Genomic DNA, 27,698 nt, shown 5'->3' on the forward strand with positions numbered 1-27,698 from the left:
AGGAACTAAAAAGAGACAGTTGTTAGTTTTACACAGAGTTTATTTTGTAGAGTGATCAGAAGGATATTTTAAGAGTGGTATAGCATGTTTAGATGAGCATTCCAAATCTTTCAGACATATGTAGATTATGTCTTAGAGACAAAATCTGACCATGTGATAAGGTGAAGTCATGTTTATGTGAGTGTGGGTGTGTTGGTGCGTGTGTACACATGTGCCCACATGTAGGGTGTTCATCAGCCTCTGGAGCAATCCCCATTTATGTTATTTCTTTGTTAACTCTGCAAACTCTTTGGATGTTTTGGCCTTTCTGGTGGCAGTGCAATTTAAATAACATTTATGAATGCATTAGCTTCTACTTGACCATGAGAGAAATGATTACTAGCCTGCAAAGTGCTGAATCTGAACCAAATGCCTACTCTCAATTTGTACGTAATAATATATATAATTACCCTGCAGGACTTTACGCCTGTCTTCAGTCGGATCGAGAGAGAGAGAGAGAGTGTGTCCATGTATCCATTCGTGTACATATGGGAAGACTCTTCCACATGTTATTGAACTACCCTGGATTCACTTCTTTTTCATCTGAGAAGTTGTGAGGTGCGAGAGACACATTTAGTATATTAGCCTTACCACCACTTCTAGTGCTGATGCCGAATGGTGCAGATATCCTTCTCACCTTCGAGGCACAGTATTTCACAGTCCTTTGAAGTTGGATAATTAGTGCCCTGCAGAGGATTTTCATTGATAACCCTGTGGATCATTGATAATTAAGCTGTCCTCCAAACCCCAGGGTAGGTTCTCATCCTGTGGGAGAGGAGATTATTTAGAGTTGGTGGAGCCAATCGTAGCCCCTTCTTTTGCTACATTTCTTTGTTAGCTCCAAACAAGACTGTTCATAGGGTGATGATGTTGTATTGTAAATGGGCTAAACCAAGCTAGGACATGCTTTACTTATGTCCCCTCTGTTGTTTTGTGATCTCTGTCTCACTATATAAGGTGATATGAAAAACTGAGCAAACAATCTTGTACTACCTGAGGAAGGCAGAAGCTGAAATGTTGTAGTACAAATATATTTTTTTCCTTTGGCGCGTTCATCTTTTTGAGTCACTTCTTTCTTGGATATTACATTTCATTGTGTCCTATGTGATCTGGATATTTTATATACATACATATCACTGAGAGGAAACTTTGGAAGATCACGACTTCTCCCTTCTTCTCTTTCTTTAGTTTATGAAATGGTCTGACCCACCTTTTAGTCACGTTTAGTCTGCTTTAAAGGCAAATGAAGAGGATTAGAATATCTCAATTCTGTCCCCGAACAACGTAGCCTTGTCTTGGGCGACCAGGGAAGTTTTCCTGGCAAGCCCTCAGGTGCAGTTCTAAAGAATGAGCTCTTATACACATCTGTCCTGCTGAAAATAAAGGGAACTAACATTTACTGTGGACCTTCGTCTGTGCACCAACACGTCGCTGCAATTTTTGTAACTTTTGATCCGTTTGAGCTAGGGACAATTTGGTTTTTTGTTAAAAGATGCAGATTATGCAACAGATGATGGATTATATGGCAAATGCAGCAGATCCATAATTATGTGTAAAACCCTGAAGCCACACAATGCATAATTCCAGTGGCCCTGCCACTGAACTGGAATGCGCTTCAGAGCAATATGTCCCGGTATTGCTGAGGCCTCCCTACCTGACCACAAACCTGCCTCCCCCAACACATCCCCTTATTCCCCACATTGGCAGGCACAACTTCACACATCTTCTGGGTTAGGGGGTCGTAAACCCCCAGACGTATTTTTTAAAACATACAAACATTTTGCAGTAAAGACCATACATCATTTCTGATATTTATACCCAGTGGCCCTTAATATTTACAGCTTTTTTTTTTTTTTTACATATGTTGATGACTAGCCTGAATAGAGACGCTAATACATCTGATTTTCTAACACTAGACGTGTTCCTGCGTATCACTATTTATGCCCTCGAGGGGGATCATGACTGGTCCCAGTGGTGTCTCCTGGTCCAGGACCACCCTTTCCCATCTACTAGAACTGTGGTGAGTCCCTCCTTAGGGAAGGACCCCACTCACCTGCATCCCCTACTGGGATACACCTGTGTAGGGGGCCCACCTGCCTGCCAGTATACCTACCTCAGGCATCCCCTACACCCATCATTACTCCCCCCCAAGGGTCAGTGTTAGCTTTGCGCCCGTTGCTCAGGCATGGGTGGTTGGCCACAAGGACCAGATGCCAATGATTACTCACAATTCCCTGCGCCCTTGGATCCTCCATTCAACACCTTGCCCTCACCATTTGGAGGGCCCCGTGACACCGCTGTCATGCTTATGTAAGGAAAGGTATGCTGAATCGTCCCACCAATCATGACCTTACCTGCCACAGGCCAGCATAGTTCCCCTACTATCTGGTCTTACCCCTAGTCTGCAACCCTACTGAGGGCAGCGAACTAGCCAGGTTGAGCAGGTGGCATCTTTGCAAGGCGGCAAGTAGGAGCAAAAGACCTGATTGCTGCTTCGCAGCCCCTTTTATGGGTGGGCCTAATAACGTGCACTAGGGACGCACGACCAGGAAGCACTTAAAGTGCTTACAGGGGTATCGACTATCCTGCCGCCAATTGTCGACCGATTCAATGGGGTGCGGCGGAGCATTGCGTTGCTGACCCCCAGTTCCGACCCTGCGAGAACTGCTATATGTGTGGCACCCCCAATATGGGGGAGCCTTTGTCATTTGGAGTGTGTGCAGTAGAGGTTACGCAGATGCTGCGAAAGCTAATTTACTACTATTCAACCTCCAGTCCTACAATATTTGGTGAACGCTCAACTTATTTCAAAATAGTCCCGGAGGCTTATTTGCTAGGTACCCCAATATATAACATGCATTATAATGTATGACAATTATATCTCATCCAGTGCGTCGTTATACCAGTACAGTGCAAGGTGAATATTATAGTGAACAGGATTAGGTGAATGACAGTATTGTAAAGCAGGGTCGAAGTGTAATTTTGCATCACAGCACAGTTCCAACCACTGCTGCCACGAGGCCTCAGCGGAAGGCAATAAACTTGGAATACCATACGAAGCAAGTAGAAGCGTGAGTAGGAAGGGCATGGGCTAAATTGTTTGTTAGGACTGGATTACTCTCTCAATAATGTCAAACCAATAGCTTTAGCCTTGTTCAAATTCCATCTTGAAAGAACTCGCGAAGTGGGACTATATAACATGCGCTCATTCGACAAGAGCTGCCAACAAACAGCACATGGCATGCTGGGATTTTGAAACCAGTACTTCAAGTGTTAACAGCGAAACTTCAGGTCCTAGTTCTGGTTTAAGGTATCACGCGCGACCAAACGCCACGCATACGCGCACAGCAGCTATTGGTACTAGTGGTAGAAGCAGAGTAAATAGCAGAGTAAATATTGAATTAAGAGAGCAATGGGAGAAAACAGGTTAATAGCTGTCGTGAGATGATAGTAAGTGGTTGGGTTAACCTATGTGAGATGTGACAGCTTGTTTGTCGGGCTGCTAATGGCTGTTTCCGGTCGTCTTTTTCCCCCTGCCCGGTGCCTGTCACAGGCAATCTGTGTCCTAATCTGCTTCAATTAATGGGGAGCAGTCAGTGCACTGTCGTTCCTCTCCCCCCCCCACCACTCACAATGGCGCGCGCGCGCGTCGAGGCTCGGGAGGGAGCACGGGGCCTGCAGGCTCTGCGCGCTAAATAGGTGCCGCCGATTGCACATCTGACACCCTCTCTGTTGACAAATTATTTGTGTCACCTGCTGTCTGTCTGCCATTAGACAGCTGAGGGCGAGTTCACGAATGGCGAGAACCCGCCTGCCTCGCCGCTGCGCAGGCACTTATTACAAACGCCGCTACTGCAGCGTGAAAATGCTGCAATTAAATGTATGCAAATTGTTGTTTTAAACGGGGATATCTTGTAGATATCTGCAGAACTCAGTTCTGACGCCGCCCCTCGTCCCACATGTAGCCACTATCTACACGTTAACAGAGGCCCTCCAGGCCACATTTAGGTATTCCGTTTGACAGAGTAGAAACTTCACAACGGCTAGCCTGTCACACAACCAGTAAGGCAACAAAATATATTAGAAGCAACTCTAGACTCAACACAATTTTAACGCAGCCTGCGGTACAGCCTACAGTTCCAACTTCTTATAGCTTACATCTTGCACAATCTAAGATAACTCACAAGAAGCTGACAACAGCCGTTCTAACAGAGCAAGAAGCCGAGTGGTTTAGCTTTCCAGAGTATTGCTCACCCACAGCCACAAACCTACACACTTGAAAAAATAAACTTCAAGCTAAGCAAGACCCAATCACCCTCTGGTTCCCCGCCTCACCTTGGGAGTTTAACAGCCCTACAAACACAGCCCTCAGTGGCCAAAACACGCGTTTTATAAGTGTTGCTAAGATAACATAACAGCAAGCGTTGTACAGCACGGGAGGACAGGGAGGCTACAAGACGCCTTCACCTCCACGCACGGGGGTTTCTGGTACCCTGGGCCGTCAACTGAATCCGTATGGTCTGCTCTGACTGGGAAGGTTCCGGGCCCCTGGTGATTCGACCCGTTGCCACTGGTACTGGAGGAATCCCAGAACCTGCATCTCCCCATACTGGTGTCCAAATAGTGTTCCTTTCCTTGTACCAGGGCCCGGTTGTTGAGGGGCTCACCGCACTCCAGCTACGTCTATTTGTATTACCTATCCGAGAGAAGGGACCATATTTAGGGTGACCAGATTACCTGGGACAGGTCCGACATAAAAGAAGGAGTGAAGACTTTACACTCACTTTTATATCTGGCATGTCCCGTCTTTTGCATAGCTTTGTGAATGTGTGCCTATGTGTGTGTGTGTGTGTGTGTGTGTGTGTGTGTATGTGTATATATATATATATATATATATACACACATATACACACACACACACACACACACATATATACACACATTTACAACACTACACATAAAATTAGCTATGGCTTGACCTCCCAACCCGCCCCCACCCACCTCTCTCTGCTCCTCACTCTGTCTCTCTGCTGGTAGCAGACAGGGGACTGTGTTGCCTGACAGTAACAGATAAATTACTTTAATTATTACATTCTTTGTAGGCCTCTTTTAAAGGAGAGCATACCTTTAACTTGTGCTTCCCTTGATAATCTGACCTTTGTCCCAAAAACGATGACATTTATGTAATGATGTGACCTTTGTCCCAAAAACCGGCACATCTGTTTAAAATTAAGAGAAGCGTCGGGACACCGGGACAAGTCTCTAAAAACCGGGACTGTCCGGGGAAATCCGGGACGTCTGGTCACCCTATATTCCCTCTCCACACTCCTTACCACCCCACCCCCTCCACTCAGACTCCCTTCGCTGGTGTCAGTGGGACCCTCCACCGCCCCCTACTGCCGGTGTCTCTTACAGCAGTCCTTAGCCAGGCCTTAACTGATGCCTCCATCCCTTGATCCGGTGAGAGGCGGATTGAGGCTATCTGTGGGCAGGCAGGGCCGCCCCGGGCGAGGATCGAGCTCTGAGAGCTTTGTAGTGCAAGTCCCTCTCACATGTATTAACACCCCGCCCCCCAGGCCTGGGCTCCAGCGGGAGGGGCCTCAAAGGAGCTTCTGAAATCTTGTTTGAAAGCAATAAGTGGGCACTGGCAGTCTATTACCAGCTCCCCTGGGGGTATGAGAGGTAGGCAGCGCAGAGCAGCTTTGTGGGAATTGGAAAATACAAGTTTGATCCTACACCAGGGAGGAGGGAGTACCAAATGGAAAGTGGTGGGAGTGGGGGGTTGTAGTTGGGGGGGTGGGGGGGGGGCAGTGGGAGCTATCCACCGGAGGACACCTGGAGAGAAACATTGGTTTCAGTGCTTAATTTGTACTGGTGTTTGGCACAGGCTTTTATTTCACAACACCGGCACATATTTATGACAGTCCAACACATTGTGACGCTGCCACTAAAATACCGCATGACGAAAGTGTTAACATTTCAACATACCATTGAAACAATTAGGATACCAGTGTGCCCAGGACTCCCTATAGCTTTTAGTCATCTGTATAATACAAATTGTCATATTTGTAGCAGTGTAATGGTTAGTGAAAGGGGTTGATGCTGCTATTTTGCAAGACTGTTAGGAATTGTACGAGTTGAGAGCTGCAGAGGCCACCTGAGAAATATCTTGAGCCAGGGCACTTATATTTCTTACAAATTAAAGACTGATGGGTTTATGAGGAGAAAGGGGAGCCCTTGAGAGAGTAAAAGCGAGGGGAACATAAACGTATGGAGAAAGCAGATAGATGGAGAAATTAAAACCTAGAGCAGAGAAGGACGCATAGGGGCGGGGTTCTGAATGGCAGATGACATACACCAAGACCAAGTAGTGTGGAAATTCCCTGTCGTCTGCAACACTTGCACTCATTTCGTCTCCAACTCTTTTTGCGACTTTGCATTATAAATCCACTAAAATGTAAATACCTTTATTCATATCAGAGGTGTAAAATGTTTCTACTCACAGCCACTAACCCGATGCCCTCCTACCTCTTCTGTGCTACAGACACTTTCTATTTCATAATCTCTTTCTTTTCACCGAGAACAATGCTGAGAAAATGAAACACGTCCATAGATTACAAACAAAGGTTTTTCACGTTTTGGAAATCCAGTCCTCGCTAGGCCTCAATGTATTTCGCTCTGTGGGTCGTGACAGATCTACTGAGAAAATGTTTTTGTGAGCATTTTTTAAATCTGTGTAGTGCTTTCACCTGAAGGGTGTCTCAAAGCGCTTGGTTGAAATCTTTCACCTATTTTTCCAGTTTGGGAGACACAAGCAAATCCAATCTGCTTTCTCTGGTGCCATTAGAGTTTTCACATTGTTGTACAACACCCAGTATCCCAAGAAAGAGGAAACAAAAAAGAAACAACAACAAATCTCACTCTATCCTCAGGTGACCATCACAGTACGGGGTGTGAGGACTGGGGTATAGGCATGGAATAGTAAAACGTGCTTAATTTACCTCTATGAGGCAACGGTCATTTTCATTTTATTTCAAACATTTCGTAATCGTAAATTGTATCTTTTTGATATTCGTTTCATGGGATTATTGATTATTGCCGTCAGCTCCATATTCATTTGACGTCCAGTAAAGTATTGATAAACTGGAGTGAAAAAGGCACCCCTCCATACGACCTTTTGTTGGTCTATTGTTCATCTGCAAATTCGGTGAAAAGCAGCCACGTTTTCATCACAAACTAAGCTCAGTCAGTAGGAGCAAAAATATTTTGGTGTATTTTTTCCTATCTGTTTTTCATGTATAGTCGGATTTTGTTTTAAGAAAGCTGATTTGATGTTTTGTGGTACTTTTTCGTTAATCATTTTTTCAGAGCAAGCGTGCAGTCTCTTTTTTAAATAAATAAAATGGTGCGAATGTACATTTATTTAGGCTCAGTTCCAAGGCTTCCTTTTAGGTAATGCAGTGGTCCTTGTAGAGGCTACAGTAATTAATTGGTACAGCATGTAGGCACAGTAACCGATTATGAGTTTCTTTCATCTATGCAAACCAACATTTTTATTTATATATTCATTGTGCTTAAAACGTATTTCTTAGAGCACGGCTGGATCTGTTTTCATCATTTCTGTGGTATGCACATGTCCTAGGACGATTTTATGTCACTATCAAAATCGGCTGGAATTTGATGGCGACAGTTTGAGCGATTTGTGCTGGCCCGTGATTTTTTTTCTCCAAAACTTAGCACCAAGAAAGCATTGTGCACTATGAAATCATTGTGCATTATGAATCATTTACAGATTTTCAGCACATGAAATATGTGTTTTGTCTTATTAGAAGTTCCAAAGTTAAAGGCAAAACGTGAAAGTTGAATCTTCTTTTGTAATTATACCCTTAATTATAGTGGTGCTATTAAACCGCAGTCATAAAGTCTTGCGTGCACAAATAATTTTGCAACTTGAAGATCGCTACGAGTGAGCGCATTCTTGCTGGAGAGTGACGACTTGCTATCTATCTGTCTATCTATTATATCTATCTATCTATCTATCTATCTATCTATCTATCTATCTATCTATCTATCTATCTATCTATCTATATGTCTATCTATCTGTCTATCTATCTATCTATAATGCAGAGAGAAAGAGAGACATCTACATACGTACTTACAGCAAGGTAGGAACAGTGGGAGAGGTAGATAGATAATTATTGGAGACGTTGGCATTTTCATGAGTTAGAAATATACTCCATCCACATAGTGTGGAAAACAGAAGAAAATAAATTGTTTTAAATACTGAAATGAATACCAGGTAGCGCTGTATTATATTTCTGTAACGTCATCTCCACCCTCAGTAGACATTTGTTAACAATTGTACAAGCAGGCTTGTGGTTTATCATGATGGCACATATTATATACGCATATGTGGGTGCATTCCACGCTTTTATCCTCTGAAAGCTTTGCATTCTGCATCTTGTGTCAGCTACACGTCAGTGCCACTAACAGAAGCCGCACTGAGTATATTTTGGAAAGTACACAGGTTACCCTGGTTAGCGCCTCCAATCTACCTGCTGGGGGAGCCAGTTCTCATTCTTCCTGAATCTGAGCTCCTTAACGGTTGTGGAGAACTTCCTTTTCCCGCCGTCTGGGCGATGGGCTAGAATGCTCGCGCGCATCTCCTCGCGCCCATCCTCTCACGCATCTCCTCGCGCGCATCCTCTCGCGCACACCTTGACCCCCGACCTCCGTACAAGGGGTGAGGAATTGACACCCAACATTGACTTTGCCCCAGTCTTCCATCCTCCCCACCCCCCCAAAACCCCAACGAGGGGGAACGCAGCGATGGTCGAGATTGGGGACTAGTAATTGCAGTCGACTTCCCAAAGACTCGGTGGTTTATCATGAAAGCTGCACATTTCTCGCTGCAGACGCCGTGGCCACAGAGCCCCGGGGGCGGCTCAGCAACGGAGGGAATTAATTACTTTCAGTCCTCCCCTTCTTTTAAAGTACAGGAGAGTGATGAAACGTCCCGAGGGGGAAGCGAGGTTGTTGGAAAGGGTGGCGGAGGAGTACAGTACAAGTGAGGGGGACTTTGGACCTACGCTTTCACCTGGTAGCCATTGCGCAATATCATTGGACCGACACACTGGGCCCTTGGCTGGCTAAGGTCCTGAGGGCACAAGCTGATCACCCTTCGGCCTCCTATTGACCACCCTGGGGTGCCCCCCCCTGCAGAACCTGGGACTGGTGTGGTGCAGCAGGAAGATGGGGGCACTTCAGTACCCCGATCATCAAGGCCTGCCAATCTCAGTGATTGACAGGCTGCTGATTTCCTGTCAGATAAAACTTTGCAGATGTAGAGTTGCTATTGATTTTGCATTAGTGATGGTAATGTACCAAGAAGTAATAAATTACAGCAGGCAAGGTCATAGGGAAGTGAGCTTGTGGAGAGAGAGGGCTGCCTTCCAATCTTCAGGGGGATTACTGCATCCGCAGCAAACTTCCGAAAGTTCAAACATTTGCCTAAATTACTTTAACCTGTTTCCGAATGAACTTGCAGTGACTGAATTCCCTCAGCTCAAGTCCAGTGGCCACTGTTACCACAGATGGGACAGAGGAGAGGCAATCCACGGTCCAGCTGTGGAGTGACTATGCACCATTGTTGGATGTGCTCAGTGTGGCCTAACTCTGTAGGATGTACCTCTGTGGCTGCCTCTGCAGGATCATAGCAGGCGGTCGCTGTGAGTATACTCAAGGCTGTAGGGATGTACATACCAAACTTTATATCATGGAATTTGCAAAATGCAGTCTTGTATCATCACTGGATGATCAATCAATCAGGGAATTTGTAAAGCGCACTACTCACCCGTGAGGGTCTCAAGGCAATGAGGATGGGTGAAAGAAAAAAGTCAGAATGCTGCATATATTGAAACTCAGTGGGTGGCCATGTTCAGGCTTCAGCTTTCCTGAGGCCTGGTTGAAGCAGTGTTTTTTTTTGTACAGAAGGTAAAATAAGACTGATTGTCAGTGCTTAATTTGTAAAGAAATAAGTGCCAGTGCCCTCGTGAGGAGGGCACATTAGTTCGCACCACCCTTTTCCCCTGCCAGCACTGCCAACGACAATACAAACACAACTGCTAAGCATCACACTTCTGCAAGTCTGACAGTTCAGACTATTCCAGATCCCCAAGTCTTGGGCAGCAGCAGGTCTTAGTCATTTTATGGAATTTATAATCAACTGTAGTTGTGCTCATCTTTAAATAAGATAAAAAGTGCCGCCATGTGGCAGAGTGTCATAGGTGCTGGTGTTGATAAATAAGTGCTGGTGCCGAACACCGGAAACCACTGTCTCAAATTAAGCACTGCAGATTGGGTTTCTGTTTTTCACCACAAGTAGCCATTGCTTGTGGCATTTGTGTCAGACTAGGGTGGAATGAGACTCTACATTCAGAAGAATTAGCTGTGTTCCCTGGTGCTTGTCTTGTATGAGGTGATAAATGCCTTTGGACTTCCGTTAGCTCCTGAGTGGAAGGAAAACCTTTGGGCGTAAGTGTGCACTGGTACTATCTGCTTCTTGTTGATTGTGGTTTGATTGGGTGGAGAGAAACACTTAGGACCTCAACATTTTTCGGTGCTGACTATGACCTGGAATTCACATGTTTGATTAAGTGCAAGGATTCCTTTGTGCTTTAACCATTACCAGCTTCACCCATGATGTACATGTCAGACTGAGTCTATGGAGGCTCTTTGCACGTTAACTTTCACTGAAATTAGCATTTTCTCGTACAAGTGTAGGTTTGGGTGGCATCAGCAGTCGCCAGTCTTAGTTGCATCCAAAAGTGTGTGTGGTTGATTGGGTGGAGCGTGGACATTTTGTCTTCAGCATTCACCCATGCTACATGTATCTTTAAATACATAATACTGGATTGGGGTTACAGACCAAGAACTTTGTAAGAAGTATTGAGACAAGTCTGGATGATAAGCAGTGTCAGATGCTAAAAACGGGGGATGGAAGAGGAGTGCGGTAAAATGGCTTGAGATGGAGATAAATAGAGAATGCTGTGGCCTGCAGTACAAAGGGTTTAAGTGGAGATGGGTTTAGTGCACGTCATTCTATGATGCTCATTTTTACACACTCAACCTGGGTCGATAAAGGTAAAAATATAAGATAAGCAGAAACAAAGTTAGTAATTTATACTTGGGACGGTTGCATGCTGCCTCAAATTCACAATTCACTCGGAACAGCAGTCCACAAAAGAACATTACATATTTTATCACACAGTGTTACAGTGTCTCCAAATCACTCAACTAGTCAGACAAAACAAGTATTAATTAATATCTGCTTCTCAATCCTCAAACGTCACGGGTAACGGCGTGGATTGAAGCAATTGAGAGAGACAATACTTTTTTTAGGAATTTTTAAAGAATGTAAAGTGCAATTTGATGATTTTTTTTTTAAAGAGTTAGTGATGTTTTACTAAAAGCATTAGCACTTATCTCTTTTACTCCTCCCATTATGTGCAATATGTGTTGTGTTTATGTTTACTGATGAAAGACATTTTGTAATGATTGTAGTTGAACGTAAAATAAATATCTATCTTTAGCTGTCTCAATTACACATAAAAAGTCATTTAAAAAAGTCGAGAGCGAACATTTTTATTCAAGATCAGGACCTCAGCTTTAGAGGGTGCTCTAAAACTCCTGAAGATCGGAGTGGATCGAGCGTGCTGTGTATTGCTATAAGAGCAGGGCGGGTAAGATGCCTTGAGCCTAGTGAAGATGGATGCAGTTTCCTTAAAGGCACTGTTTCCCAAAGGAGCTATTGAGGAATTGTGCAATAGGCACCCTGACCGGGAGCCTGATGGAGAATTGCACCCTTGAACAAGTTTGTGATTGGAATAAAAAATATTGAGTGTTCGGCCTCACAGAAATATAGTTTGTCTGAAGGCTGTCACATTAATGACAAGTGTGCTTTCATAATTGTTCCTAACCGTATTTGGCTGTGAGTTTGCACCAGCTTCAAAGATCGTCAAGTCAAACTCTGGTCTTTAGTGAGGAACTTTGCCCCTCTGCATTATTTAGCCGGTGTCCTTCTGGTGAAAGAATGCTTTGCACAATAACTCCACAGGCTGCTGGCAGCGGATAAAGCACAATTTCATCACTGGACGGGCTAAAACTATTTTCAATTTGCCACTTTAATTGATGTCAATAAGGTTAAAGTAAATGTAAAGAATTGAAAAAAATCTGCTCCCTTAGTGAATGGTGGATGTCAACAGGTCACTGGGGCTTTTCAGTGGACTCGGGCCTGGACTCTGCAGATACCATGAATTTACCTTGACATTTAAATGTTTTCACTCGGTTGGAGTCCGATGCCTAATGTCCCATAACAGGCTTGGGACATTATTGGTCAGCGAAAATAAATACAGACAAAGGGTTGACTTTACAAATTAACTCAAAATATTTGCTGGTATTTCCTGCTTTCTGGTGTCTCTGGAACGCAGGAATTCTATGGATGTAGTCCAGACGGATGAACCCCTACTGGGTGAGCAGAGCACATACTGACTGGTCAACAATAGGATTTGTACCTCCCACAAGAGGCAATAATGTTAAGAAATTGGGCTACTCTTATTTCTCTTTAACCATTAGAAAGCTGGCAGAAAAGCATCTTGTGTTCTCAGTTTGTTTTTCTGGAGCATAGTTTACGACTTTCTCAGATGGTTTCGTGCTTGATGTGTCTATCAAGTATTCTTTAGAGCCTCACTGTTTCTAGAAGTAGTGAAGTATAGCCAAGGGTGTGTTTTTTGATCCAGAGATCATTTCACAAAGATCCTAGGGGTTCCTAAATGACCTCTTGGTATCCACTGAACCTGCTGCTACTGATCCTGGGTAATTATCTGTCATGCTAAGTGTCAACAGGTCCTGGTGCTCCCCCATGCCTCAGTTTCTAGTGACATGCCAGTGGATGCTGGATTCCAATATGCTTTTGTTTTTCAGAAAGTATTGGAGATGAGATTGTGCATGTTTCTTTATGTCCAGTGACAACATGATAGAAGATCTCAAATGCCCTTGCGCTCTAAATTCTAGTGAAATTCATAGGAATCATCGGGTCTCTTCGACCCCACTCTCCTGTGGTGTAATAGTGGATTACGGTTTATCATCTGCTCGTATAAAGTGTGATGACAGTGGATCAGTCACTGCGTTCTTTTCTAATTACCAGTGATGTGATATTATGAGGTGGATTTAAAGTTTAGCTGATGCAGAACATCTGTCAAAATCAACAGATGTCCTGTCTGACCTATCTGAAGTGTGTAGATGTCCATGTATTTTAAAAAGGGCTAGCTAGAAAAATGAATTATTTGCCGGATGTCCTGAATCCATCAAACTCTAAATGAGGCACCAGTCCACTGTTGATCAACAACTGAATTCTGCTGTAACCTCCAGTAATATAAATATCCGGTGACATAGAGTGGAGCATGCAATCTATTTTGCTGAAAATTCTAAAGCTATGACATTGAATTCTAGGATCACCTCTGTTTAGATATTTGTCAACGGCTTCTCAGGTCCTGCTTTAATTTCTAGGGAGAAGCCATTTGATTCCAGAATCTTTTTTTTGTAATTTTTCTGGTATACACACAGTGAAGCCAGGACCTATGCGCAATTTAATTTGAGGTGATTCAAGAAGAGTTATTTAGCTAGTTTCTGAACCTCTGCCAAAGCCTGGATGGTAACAGATTCTGGTGTTTTCTACATGTAGTTTCTGGTATTCAACAATGATCCCTGAATTCTCATTGGCTATGTGTACATGTTTGCAGATGTGAAAAAAGAGGATAGTTTGTTTATTGTGCTGCTCCCTTACTGAGATAATGTGCCTCATCACTCTTCTTGCCTGGTTCTTTACTCCTGTACTAATGTGGTGGCCTTCTGTTTCACAGGTGATGAGCATCCTCAGTAACCCCAGTGGAGTGCAGTCCCAATCACAGGATTTTTCCATTTCTCCTTTGCATGGCGGTCTGGAAACTTCTAACTCTATTTCAGCAAGCTGCAGCCAGCGGAGCGACTCCATCAAGTCTGTTGATAGTCTCTCCACCTCACAGTCATACTGCCCGCCGACATACAGCACTACCGGCTACAGTGTGGACCCTGTGGCCAGCTACCAGTATGGACAGTATGGACAAAGTAAGTGCCTGACTGCGTGTGTATTTATGGGACTTAGAACCTTGTGTACTAAAACATAGAGAGCTTTGTCTGTGATTGCTAAGAGAATCACTAGCCTGAGTCCGCTGATGCCAGTATACACCAATTACCAGTATACCAAAGGAACTAGACACTGTTTGCCACAGATGAGCAAGCAACACATCAACCAGCAAAGGATACCTGACTTCTCTTCTTAGAGACTCTGATTGGGAAAGAACTCTGTATTTTTTGTGTCCTGACCCTTGACTTTCCAGGGAATAGTGAACAGCATCAGAGACTGAACTATTTGGCGCCCCTTCACTTGTAAGATGCAGAACAATATTACTTGCAGAGGTTAACTAAGTCTCCCTCAGTTACTTGACTCCTCATTGGTGACTGTGGTCAGTTAGTCAGGGATTACTCTGAGGGTGTAATGTGGATGTTGGTTTCAGATGAAATATAATACATATTTCATAGTTTAATATCCAGTCTGAGCTATGTCTTTAAAATTTACATTCTTTAATGTACACTTAGTAGAAAGCAGGCAGGGTGAGTTGAACGCTCACTGCTGACAAAACGCAATGAGCCAGAGATCAGTAGGGTGAATCCTTGAAAAGAAGACCCTGCCTTCCATCTTTCTGTAGGTGAATAAACCGAGTACGGTAAATTAGGCAATTAAAACATTTAACATATATAGCCCTTACAAATAACTGAAGTGTGATGTGTGGTGCTATGTAGAACCCAAGTTATTATTTTATTAAAATATTGAACAAATAGTACGAGAATTAATAGCAAAATCAGTTCCATAGATGTAATCAATTAGCTTACAAATATTATAGACTAACGTGAAACAAAATGGCGGCAGCTCTCTGTACATTTAATTGGCCTGTTTTCACTGTGGACAGACTTTGTGATTGTGCAGAAGCTCTCTGGTTACAATAGAATATCTCTGCTTACAGTTTTTCTGAAGTCACTGCTTTCTTTACAAACATAAAGGCAGTCAAGGGTTGAAACGCACTACAGCGTAATACACCGTCTTCGGTACTGCCAGACCATTTAGCACAAAAGTACTTTGTGGTCAGGAGGAAATTCCAAATGAGGTCAGTTAGCTTTTCTGCAGCATGCACCAAACATTGTTCACATACATTTAAAAAAAAAAGTTTTGGGGGGATAAACGAGTATTTCATGATATTGTGGTTTAAGATTTTCTGTGTCTGTCAGTGAGGCAGAGCCTCTCTTGGCACACAGTTTTCTTATTGGGCTATCATATCGACAAACATGCAGGTGTCTCAAAATTGACTGCCAGTAGTCATGTTTTTCTGATGCTCCTGGGTTACTGGTTTCTCAAGTTCAGATTTTGAGCAGCCAAGCAGACTTAAACATGCCTGCATCTCAAACGTGGCCAGTCTGAGCAAAGAGTGTTCGCTGTTTTACAGAGTTCTGAGGTGACAGGGACTGTGCTGCTGTGGTTAACGCTAGAGAAGTTGAAGATAGTCAAAAGGCTGCATCTCAAGATTCCTACTGACCTGTGGTTCCTTTCTGGTCAAGCTCGGGGCTCCAGGTCCTGGGATCCGGTGCTTGCGTTGCTCCAGGAGACAAATAAGTTCATTATCTGGATTTGTACACAGATTAACAATTGAAGGACCTCAACATCTTACCCGAAAGAGATAAGTGCCTTTTGATATGCTCAGTGAGCACCAGCTAGGGAGTTTATGATTGAGCTTAACACTAGCAAGGGTGGTGGGGGCTGCAGTCAAACGGCCCTTGTGAGTGAAAGATCTCTTCTTGGTCCGTCGATCTGTCCCCTGCCATGGCTTGTTTTGTCCTCCCATAGACTGGCATGACAGCCTCAGGGTCGGGTCAGGTAGGCAAGTGCGAGGCTGATAGCTGAGGGTCTCCTATTGCTGAGGAAAGCATCTGGTCCGTGTAGAAGCTGGTTAGATAGAAGCAGGCAAGTAATCCAGACCAGAGCACAAGTCTAACATATCCTAGTTACAAGGAAATGTCCAGCATGCAGCAGTACATCTGTTTTCCAATCGCCAGATCTTCTGGGTTCACAGTTGGTTGCTTTATCCAGTATTCGCAATGATACTATCCTGAAGAGGTGATCAGGGGTCAAAGGGGCCAATTGGCAGTGAGTTTTAATATGTATTTCAGCTAGGCAGTCACTTAGGAGAGCAGATCTGTGGGCTGCCTCTTGAGCAAGCAGGGCAATACTGGCTTGGGCTGCAAGACAAACATCTTGAAAACTGCTCCTTGTTTAATCATGCAGCGTTTTGGAAGTGGATCCTTTGGGAAAAGTGTGTGGTCCACAGAGCTGTCCATCCAGTGGAAGGTCTCGGGACTACACTTAGGCATCTTTCTAAAAGAAATCTTAGCAATTTGTTATAACGTTCTTACCCCACACTGGGCAAAAGGAAGGGTCCTGCTATTGGATACTGTATGGCTCTCAACACCTTGTGGATGACCTCACCACCATGGGCACAATAAAAAGGCTGTGCCTCTGAGTAAGAAAATTGTCATGATCCTCAGGACACAGTACGTCATCAGACCTGAAAGGGTACCACCTGAGGAAGAAACAAGGTGCACTTCTGGTACTCTTTTGTTAGAGAGAGTCTAGAACTCTGCCTAGTTGCACTCTAGAATTGCCACCTTGGTAGACAACTGGTGCCGAAAAAAAACTAAAGTCCTACCACACATGCATGGCGAATCTACCCATAGGTCGCCTAATTGCACCACTGATAACTTAGCCACTTGACCATTTTATCTATGTAGGAATAGTAAAAAAAAGATCTCACTCTGCACCACTTCCTGAGCAACGAAGGTATTTCTTGCCTAAAAAAAACTAACTATTCACCAGTGATTCATCAATTCTTCCTTTTTACATTTAAAGTTGGTTTAGGACACAAAGCTTTAGCCAGGGACACTTGAATTACTTGATTCTCTGGTCACATCATTTTCCACATAATTATACATTTGCTCCATTTACCACAGAATCCACCACCTGCTGCATAATCTGCGGATTTTAACAAAAAATGTTTGTAGCTCAAGCGACTCAAAAGTTATTAAAAACATGGCGATGTGTTCCTGCGCAGCAGAAGGTCCTTCGCAAAAGCTGACAGGTCACTTTTCAGTTGCTCTTTGCTGTATTTTAGTGATAAATTGATACTAAGAAAGTAAAATCTTTGCGCAGAGAGCCTTACCATGTGTAAAAAACAAAAAGTGGCAAAACAATGAAGTAATATTGTCACAATGTGCCAGATTGCGCCACATTGTTTGGCTGTTCTTGCTGCATAATTTAGCCAACCCTACCACATGATTTGTCTTCCTGCCCGTTAATCCTAGTTGTCATACCCATAGTGCGACAGCCCAAGCCACTTACACTAGTTTGCAGTCCGCCAGTCTTCCTCTCTAGAGGCGCGCTGGTAACAGAGCACAGTAGAGTCGATCAAGCTTAACATTTTATAGCTCATCTGTGCTTCTCTTTAAGCACATCTCAATCAAGCGCATCAGCAGAGCAGTGGAAGTGATTTATCCCAGTGTGGACTGTCCCAACTGCTCACTGAGCGGGGATCCCTAAACACCATTCATAGGGCGATAAACGCCTCGCTGAAAAGAAGGGATTTAATTTATAATCAGTAAAACACATTCAACACCCTCTAACGAGAAACATGCCAAGTACGACACCTTATTAAATGAAATTGAGAGTCCCAGGGCTGCTGCTGCCCTCAGGCAACACTGGCAAGGAGAATCGATAGTCCCCCGGGAGACACCACCGGTACCCTCTGATGTCTGCTAGCCCAGAATAATTGTCATGTGTTATCCATAGAAGGAAGCCCTTAACCAGATCTGAGCCCTTCTTAGTGTCTCCTGCTGCCCCCAGGCAAAGGCAAATCATCCATGTTTATTCTACAGATACACAGTTAATCAGAAACACGGAAAGTGGGGCAGGCAAAAGGCGATTGGCCCAGCAATTGAGCTCTTCGACATGCTAACTGGCCCAGCCTGGCTCTCTTTACATTAATCCATTAGTGATTTGAACTTTCGGAAATTGTGGCGATTACCAAGTGGCTAAACTGGGATAAAGTGACTGCCATGTTAAGCAGTACCCGAAATGCCACTGCCTCTATCCGAGCCCCACCAGACTTTCAAAGGTACTACCGAATAGGGGGAACCCCTGTCGTACACGTAGGTCCAACCACCTCGAGTCTTTTCCCCCTCTATTTTTCACCGAAGGTTTTTTGGTTTCCATTACGGAAACCTAGTTCATGACCTTGGTCGGCATCCCTGTACACCCTGCATGCTGGTGTTAACCTAATAATGGGCCTGTGACCATCCTGGGGTTAGAGAGACTTCCTGTTCATCTAGTCACCTTCAATCCTGCTCTGCTTGTCCTCTGTGACCTCTCCGCTGAGACAGCCCCTAATTTCTTAAATTCCTGTGCTTAAATCAGAACCGTCTGTGGTCACAGAAGGCCACAGTAGCTGCAAATGACACCAGTAGCTAAAGCAGCATCTGTAGAAAGCACTGATATGGACAGAAGGATCAGTATCTACAAATAGCATCTATAGCTGCTCAGGGCGTCCACAACTCAAGATGGCTTCTATTGCGGCTGAAGGCACCTTTGGGGCTCTAAGTTACCAAACGGTGATGCATGTTAAAAAAAACTATTAATAAAAAACAAACAAATTCATTGCTGTAGAAAGTTATCACTTAGTGCACTGTTGTTTTGATGGAAGTTTAAGGCAGTGGTTTCTGTCCTTGCGTGGTTTTGAATGCGGGGTTGGGCACATGCGTTGTTGATCATGTATTTGGGGCATTTCCCAAGGATATGTCCATGGTTGGCCAGAGTTCATGTCATACATACGAGGAAAGGCTCCAGGTATACCTAATGGCAACGGTGCCCATGCTTTGAAGTGTCAGCCTCTCCATTACCAAACTTTACCCACCTATGGCATTACTGGACAGGGAGGAAAGAAATAGGGACAGCTCTGCATTGAAATAGAGGCTGGGCAGCAGTGACCGATAGAAGAGCCCCTAAGGAGGGAGAAGCAGTCTTGGTGTAAAAATGGGATATATCTGGGGCACCCCCACCTTCCCATCTCCGGGAAACCCTCCAAGGCTTCGGGTATAGTCACATTCATGCCCACTCCCTCTCACAGTCTGGCCCTTTCACGTGCATACCCTAGCATACAGGTAAACACGCACAGCAGCATATTTTCTCATACACGAGAATTTGTAGACACGCTTGTGTACACTTGAGATTTTACACTCACAGGTTCCTAAACACCTGAACAGTCACAAATTTCACATTCATAAGCTTGCATGCGGTAGCGCTTCCACACTCACATGTTACCATTTATATACTCACACTAACGCATGTTCCCACACGCAGACATTTTACTATAGACACAAGGGTCGGACCAAATCTTAGACAGGTCCCCTGGAGTTATTCTATTTTGCTCCTGCTGCGTTTTTTGCATAATTATAGATTTGTAGCATTTACCACATAATCCACCATCTGCTGCATAATATGCAGAGTTCAACAAAAGAACATTTCTCTAGGTCAAACGGATCAAAAGTTATAAAAACCGAGGCAACATTTGTTGCTGCGCTGTGGAAGGCCTTCCTTCAAAGGTCAACTGATCCATTTCTATTGCTTCTAGCTGTATTTGGGTGTTAAACGGTTACTAATGAGAAACAAACTGTGCCAGTACAGTGTCTGTATGTGTAAAAATGCCAAAATCAGGAAGCAATGCAATCACAACATGTGCCGCATTAAGCCACATTATCGGCTTTTTGCTACTGCAGAATTTATCCAGGCCTGCAGCATACTTTGGTCCTCCTTGCTGCAGAACTCCAGTGGTCCTGCCTATAAGACATTCCAACAGTGTTAAAAGGGGTGGGATTTCCGGGCAGTGGATGGGTTCGTTTTTTGGGCTAATTGTGGGCTGGATTTATGGTCTGACAAACCAGATTTTACTGTCGATTTCTGTGATATTCCCGCGGTCATCGCCAGCAGTAAACATAATTGCATACCCTCCCACACGCTGTAAAACGTCTTCACAGCTTGTCTTTTCAAGTATAGAACTGCCCTGATTTCAAATGTGGCCACTTTTTTAGCTATCTGATTCTTTAATGGGGACCACTTTAATTTTGTGACTAATTTCTGCCCCAGGCCGACCCTTACAGACACTTCTTGTTCTACTGCTCTCTGGTACTTTCGCAGAGACGCTCACTGGCACACTTGGTACAGGCCCTTGCTGTCTCTGTATGTCCCAGCCGGTCTTGCTGCGGTGCCAGCTCCGGCTTCACCCTCTCAGAGATCAGAGCCCTTCTAATGAGGCAAGAGATGGTACGAGAAGCGTGACAGAGATCCTAATAGATATGACAAGTCCAATCAGAGTCTCTGTCTGTAAGGGGCCCCGGGGGGCAGCATCTGACAACCTGCTGATGGCTGGAATTTGTTTACCAGTTGGTGCCAGTTGTAAAGCTCTGCCAACTCTTTCAGTGTGGACATCAGCAGGGGAGGTCACTGAGAGGGTCGGCTGCACCCTTAGGGAAGCAGGTTTGCCTCTGAACTCCAGGAAGGCTGCCAGTCCTGAGTTGGCTTACACAAGGGAGTGTAAGTTACACTTCCGGTCCTAGGTGGGCATTGCCAGGCAGGCCATAGTGTGTTCTGCTGCATTGGCATTGGGGCGGTGCTGCAGGATCGGTGTCAGTGGGTGCTGTTGGCACTATTTCTCCAACTGTGAATCACACAAATACTGTTGGCTAATAATGGCGTTATTTTCCAGCCTTGCGCCACGCAATGCCTGCTTGTCCTCATTGGTGCTACTGAACAGCAGGTAGCACCCTACTCTGCCTCAGAGCCCATAAGTAGCCTTCAGCCCTAGCTGGGTGCTGCAGTGCGTGCCCCCCATTCAAGGACCCAGCGGGTGCTGAAATTCTGACCTTGGTCAGCTCGCAGCTTAGATTCAGTGGGCTTTGGCACATGGATCACAGTGGGTGCTTTTGCCCTACTGTTTTATGAAGGCCGCTGGAATTTCCTTGGAAAGGGCAGTTCAAGTGGACAAACATCCTGCAAAGACCAGAATGAATGGGTTAAAAGTGTCTAAATTCTATTTTTACGATGAGGTTTTTATTACGCGAGTCTTATGGTAATTGGGCTTTGTATAGCTCAGAGTCCAATTTTGTAGCCATCTTGCACTCATGCTGCTGTGTACTTGCAACAGCAGCACAAGCGGGATGGTGGCCAAAGAGGTATAATGACAGGATAGAAATGGCTGCTTGCCGAATGCATGAAGAGGTGCATGGTTGCAACTGTTGCACTTTTCTGTTGCAGTGCATGTAGCAGACAAGCCCAGAGATGTGGAGTGTTTGGTTGTAGTAAATGTGTCACTGCAACTAAACGTATCATTGCCTCAGAGAGTTGAGCTAGATTTAAAGACATTAATTCCTAGCCTTTGATATTACTCTGGAGAGCAGCCCCTTGGACAAGAGCTTGGAGGTAAAGGAATAGGCCTGCAGAATCCTGTTTTAGGAGTTGAGAGAGGACACACAATTTTTAAAAGCCCTTCGGAACAACAGCTGGTTCGCAATTTTTGAAATGTGTTCAGATAGCGAGTTCCATGATTAGGAAATGGGGCATTGTTAGTATGGTGTTGTGGCTTAGGTTATGATTTTTTGTGTTGTGTTACGTTGGAGATATGGCCTTGTGGCTATCATGGAATTCTAACTCGGTTTCTAATCGCAATCTCAGCAATTAACTAAAAATCATGCAACTCTGGGAGTATCAGTTTATCTTCCTGTACCCTAAATCGCAAGTGTATGTAATATAACAGTGAATAAAGACCCATGCACGCACACGTTTAATTTAAATATGTTAAAAAACAAAAACAAAGTTGATGTCATGTGCTATCTAAGCTGCATGTTCCTACCTTTCACATCCTGGTCTTACCCTGCCCAGTGAAAAAAAAAAACAAGTGATGAATGGAATGCTGTACAATGTCAAACATTCACCCCCAGTACAGAGATCTGGGCCTAAATCCATATTTTTTTTGCTACTCATGCCAGTCCAGTTTGCACCCAGCCATATACAAATCAGTCTTGACCCTGTTCCCCATGGGAACAGTCCAGCCCAAACTGCCAAGCCAGGCCCTCCCTGGACTGGAAACAAGCATCCTAGGACCGATTTCAGGGTAGGACACTTCATCAGCCAGGCTAGCTTGACTCCGGTGGCATGGGGAGCAAGGGACCCACGTCTGGCCTTACCCTTCCCACTTAGTGCAACAAATGCAAAAACAACAAGTGATGGACGGAATGCTGAATAATGTCAAACATTCACCACCAGTACAGAGATCTGGGCCTAAATCACCCTGCCCAGTGTACACACTTGTGAACTGATCTCCTATTGCAGAGTGCTAGGGTCCTGCATGAAGCTTACTCTGTGATGTATCAGGTCCTTAAAATAATACACATTGAAGTATGCAGTGCACTTCAGCCTTTCAAGAAGAATTACCATGTCAAATCAAAAAGTATTTTGTATTATGAAACAGGAATACTGCCTTGTTTTTATCCTTAGGATGTCTAAGAACATTAGATTTTTGAGTTTTGGAGATGCATCAATGCAAGATTATACAATTTTTTTTAACTTCGCTTGTGCCTTTCTAAACTATGGAAAAGGCTGCATTGATTTGTAAACCTTACTCAACTGTACAAGTAGACAAAACTTCCTGCAAAACAAGCTTTGCGTAAGAATTTTCCTGAAAATACCTTTTTACCTTAATCCTTTCACACGCTAAAAGAAGTGTCTAGCTGAGATGCCTTCTATAAGTCCTGCTTTGGGATGATTTTTCTCACAATTTCAATATTTCGCAATCTTTGAGAAGTGTTTAAAAAACACTTTAGTTTTTATAGAAGAATTACCACGTCAACTCAAAAAAGGATGGTATACTATGAAACAAGACTACTACGTTCCTCTTGTCCTCAGGATGTCTTTCTTCACTATGAATACTAGATTTTGAGTTGTGGAGACAATCCAATGCTTGACTATATTCAATTTGTGAAATTTGATGGTGCTTCTCTATGCTGACTGGTCTAACAATTAGTGTATCTTCTTCTTTGTTTGGGCAGTTGACAGTGGGCCCTTGGAGGTGAGCAAACATCCCACTGAGGTCTCAGACTGGGAATTCATGAGAGGCGCTGGCTACCACTACATCAGCCAGTTTTGCCATGTGGTTCAATGCTTAGAATCTTTGTAAGCCTTTGCTGGCAAAATTTGAATTTCACCCACCTTGTGCATTCCTCTAGAAGGCAATCTGTGTACGTTATCCAAGATATCCATTAAGGCGTGCGCCCCTAGTCCAGCTGGGCTGCCAATAATGCTGTTCCAACAGTGTAAAGCTTCTGAGCCACTGAAACATAAAATACCTGAGACATATGGATTGGTTTCTGGGCAGATTGTTTAGAGAGAGACGAAAAACCCCAGTGCCCTACTGCCACAGCCCTTCCTATCATATCCATGGTGTACGCTGATATAGAATGTTTAAATAGTTGTTTACATATATAGAATGCACCACTGAGCAGCTAAAGAGTAATAACTTGTTTTATATAGCATTCCATACCGCACTCTTGCAGTTTCTGTGTTTTTTAACTCGTCTTTTATTGAGCAGATTCAGACAAGGCAATGAACAGTACAGTATAGAGGCCAAAGTCACGTGGAAGTTAGAACAGTCCAGCATGCTTTACAACTGAACGCAAATAATGATAAAAAACTTTAAATGTCATTGTAATTCAGACACTCGACCTTACTCCTGCAACTATATTTGGGGAAGTGTATATAGGATTGCGCTCTGTTTTCTAAACAGATAACCGAAGTAACAAAATGTCAATTCCAACATATGAATAAAACAGACAGCAAAACAAAAAAAACAGGACAGCAGTGGCATAGAGCATCACTGTGTATGTGCTTATGTATAGGGCCTGTATTTAAGTCCCTTCCCTTTGGGGGTGGGGGGTCCTTTGCTGTTTCTAAGTGCTGTTCATAACAGATGTTACAGACAGTAACCTAATTAGAGGGCACTCAATTTATCTGGCTCCAAGGTATGGAACTGAGCCTGGTTTGCCGAGGTTCAGACTCGTGAACCTCGTAAACCTCAGATGCCCTCAAATGTTCGGTGAGCATCAGTCAGTTCACTGAGACACCTTGGCAGCTGTAAATAATAATTTCTTCTATACCTAAAGATAGTTAGTATAGCAAGGCAGAGCCGGCATAGTTTTGTGACTTGAGGATTAAGTATTGTTCCCTGTTTGATCCAAAATGTTCTATTCCTTTTTGTTTGCTCTCTTGGAATGGTATTCTCATCTTTTTTTAGGTCAAGGGCTAGCGCTTTGACCTGTTCTAAGTACTGTGGGCTTTTTACCACGCCCACCACATGCCCAACACTTCCACTCGCTCATGGGCTTGCCTTTCAAATATCCTTCATAATCATTGGTAAATGCTTTACGTTTGTCCCTCCTTCGGGCGGTTTTGTTACCACCTAATTGCACGATTGCTGATACGGTTGACTGCAATTGAACTTCTTTTTCTTTTTGTGTTTCCTTTACACTCATGGCGGCCATGGCGCTTTGAATCGGCTCGCATACGCCAACTGTTTTACTTTTCATTTTCAATTTATGTGGCAAGAAAAGTCCAGTTAGGAATTTGCAACGTTAATAACTCTAACTCAAGCAAATGCGAGACCTATTACCTTGCAAATGCTTTTCTTTCTTTTGTCTTCCTACTTCTTGTTGAAGAATCAGTATCAATTTCTATATTCTCCATGGGTGTCTGCGAACCTACAGAGGGTTTCCGTCTGCAGCTTTCTGTGACTTTTACAACTTTCCTGACCTGTGTGAATTTTACAAACTTTGCGTTTGAAAAAAACAAATACATGTGAATATTCCTCTTTGGAGTAGAAAAACCAAGGCAAAGTATCTCTCAAAACATGAGATAATTGTCCTTTTAGTGAAGTTCGATAAAGCTGGGGTACTTATTAGTCACTGAAAGCTGCACAAAATGAGATGTTTTGCCATTGCGAAAAATAATTTAAAATATTGCTCATCCCTAATTCTCTATTGTTCTTCATTCTTACTATCTTTCCCTTTCTGTTTCTAGTCTTTTTAACCTTAACCCCCTTCTCTCCTCACATGCTGTTTACTACCTCTAAGAGTTCTCTTCCTCATTCCCTATTGTATAGGTCAAGCCTAGGCAGCGCGCAGGTGCTGTCTGCAAGACATGTTGTATTCAGTCTATGGGCTTTTAACCACGGCCACTATTGCCATTCGTTCTTTGTTGTGCTTGCCTTAAATGCTTCCTTTGTATTGTTGCATTTTTCTAAATGTACCTCCTTTGTGTGCTTAGTTCCCTTCCAGGCGATTTCACTAAGTGGGCCCCTCCTCCTGTCTGGTTTCGGTTTTGCCTTAAATCTCAGCCACAATCCTTTATCTACGCGACTTGTTCTTCTTTGAATCGTGTGTGTGCCTGCTCCTCTCTACTAGTTTTAGATTGCCTCCTAACGTGTGTAGCTGGTGGTTGCAACATTACTGCTTTCCCCTGCTACCCACTGTTTCTCAGTGTGCTGTCCCCTTCACACCACCCCCTTCCCTGTCCAGTGAATTAATGTCTGTTTGACACACTGTGACAAGCAGGAATCCTGGCAGATCTACTCAGCCTTCCATCATTCTAAGGTCTATGAAATGAATGCCATTGATCTGGGTGACCAACATCGCCTATTCAGCATCAGGATGCTCTGAGTGTTGAGTGTGTGCTTTACAAATAAACATATTAATGTTTTGACATTACCTCTGTAGGGAAATGTTTGGTCTCCACTTACCACCATTAAAGTTCTGACTTCAAAAGGCCTGCTGTGAAACGCAGGCCAAGTTGCAGAATTTGAAATGATGCCTAAACAATGAAAGTAGTAACTAGATGTATAGACCTGATGTTAGCAAAAGCCTTTTGATTTAAGTCTTGGGTTAGCAAACTCATTTCATTCACATTTTTCTTACACCAATAAATAAAGAATACGTTGACCCACGTGGTCAGCCCTCTTCCGCCATTGGCTAATTTTACTATGAGGGACTGCATGCTAATCTTTCACAATGAGCACATCCAGACACAACAAAGAGGCCTTCCAGCCTCAGCAACTCCTCCAACAATAAAGTTTTACAAAAGCGATAAAAATACAAGCATTGCCAAAGACAAAAGGCTGGCAGCTAACTCCAGACCTGTTGGTTTTCTCCAAGTTTGCTTTTCTTTTGTCTGAATTATGATCCCTGAAGCATTTATTGTAGTAGGTTTACTTTCACTAGTGCAACTCATTGCAAGAAAGTAGAAATGTGCATGTTACCACATATTCTAAGCCACAGTAACATTTAAAAATAATATTAAACTGCTTAAAATAGATTTTGCAACCAAATTAAAACATTATGTTGGAGTCTTAATTTTCGCAGTGCAGTTTCCTTATTAACTGTATCTGCTACTATATAATTGTGGGTAAATGCAATAGTGTGACCATACAGTGTAATGAATAAAATACTCTACCACATAATATAATACTGAAAGTCACCTTTGTTTCATGACATTACATTTATCTTTTTTTGTTTCTCAATTTATGGTTCTCCTTAACATACTCTAGAAAGTACCTTAACGCTTATATAACTGCTTCTCTGAACCTGTCCGTAATTACTCATTCTACGTCCTCTACAGAGCTGCTAAACTCCTCTCTGGTCCCAGTGGTAATTCCTCATTCTTAGTCCTGTAGACAATGCTGTAGCTGAATCTCTGATCCCAGTGGCAATTCCTCATTCTTTGTCATCTAGGAAGTGCTGCTAGCTGCTTCTCTGGTGCCGTCACCAATACCTCATTCTAAGTCCTCTAGAAAGTGCTGCAATCTCCTTGTCTGGTCCTGTCGGTAATTCCTTATTCTAAGTCCTCTAGGCAGTGCTGCTAACTGCTTCTCTGGTCCCAGGGGTAACTCCTCATTCTAAGCCCCCTAGACTATGCTGCAAGCTCCTGCTCTGGTCCCGTCGGTAATTCCATATTCTGGGTCCTCTAGGTAATGCTGCTAGCTGCTTCTCTGGTCCCAGTGGTAACCCCTTATTCTAAGTCCTGTAGACTGTCTTGCTAGATGCTTTTCTGGTCCCAGTAGTAATTCCTCATTTTTTGTCCTGTAGACAATGCTGCATCTGTGTCTCTGATCCCAGTGGTAATTCCTTATTCTAAGTCCTCTAGACAGTGCTGGTAGCTGCTTCTCTGGTCTCTTCAGTAATTCCTCATCCTAAGTCTTCTAGACAGTGCTGCAGCTGTGTCTCTGGTCCCAGTGGTAATTCCTCATTTATAGTCCTGTAGACAATGCTGCAGCAGCTTCTCTAGTCCTAGTGGTAATTCATCATTCTTAGTCCTCTAGGGAGTGCTACTAGCTGCTTTTCTGGCCCTGTCGGTAATTCCTCCTTCC

The 27,698-nt window shown here is 43.7% G+C and overlaps 1 protein-coding gene across 4 annotated transcripts in view; it reads left to right on the forward strand.

Moving 5' to 3' along the window:
- PAX7 (paired box 7) overlaps nt 1-27,698 on the forward strand; it is a 222,572-nt gene that overhangs the window by 189,272 nt on the left and 5,602 nt on the right. For all 4 annotated transcript variants that reach the window (XM_069240120.1, XM_069240122.1, XM_069240121.1 and 1 more), the window contains exon 8: nt 13,959-14,202. In XM_069240120.1, coding sequence (XP_069096221.1) covers nt 13,959-14,202 — 244 coding nt within the window. The remainder of the gene's footprint in view (nt 1-13,958; nt 14,203-27,698) is intronic.

Source organism: Pleurodeles waltl, chromosome 6 (assembly GCF_031143425.1).
Source record: "Pleurodeles waltl isolate 20211129_DDA chromosome 6, aPleWal1.hap1.20221129, whole genome shotgun sequence".
Taxonomy (NCBI): domain Eukaryota; kingdom Metazoa; phylum Chordata; class Amphibia; order Caudata; family Salamandridae; genus Pleurodeles; species Pleurodeles waltl.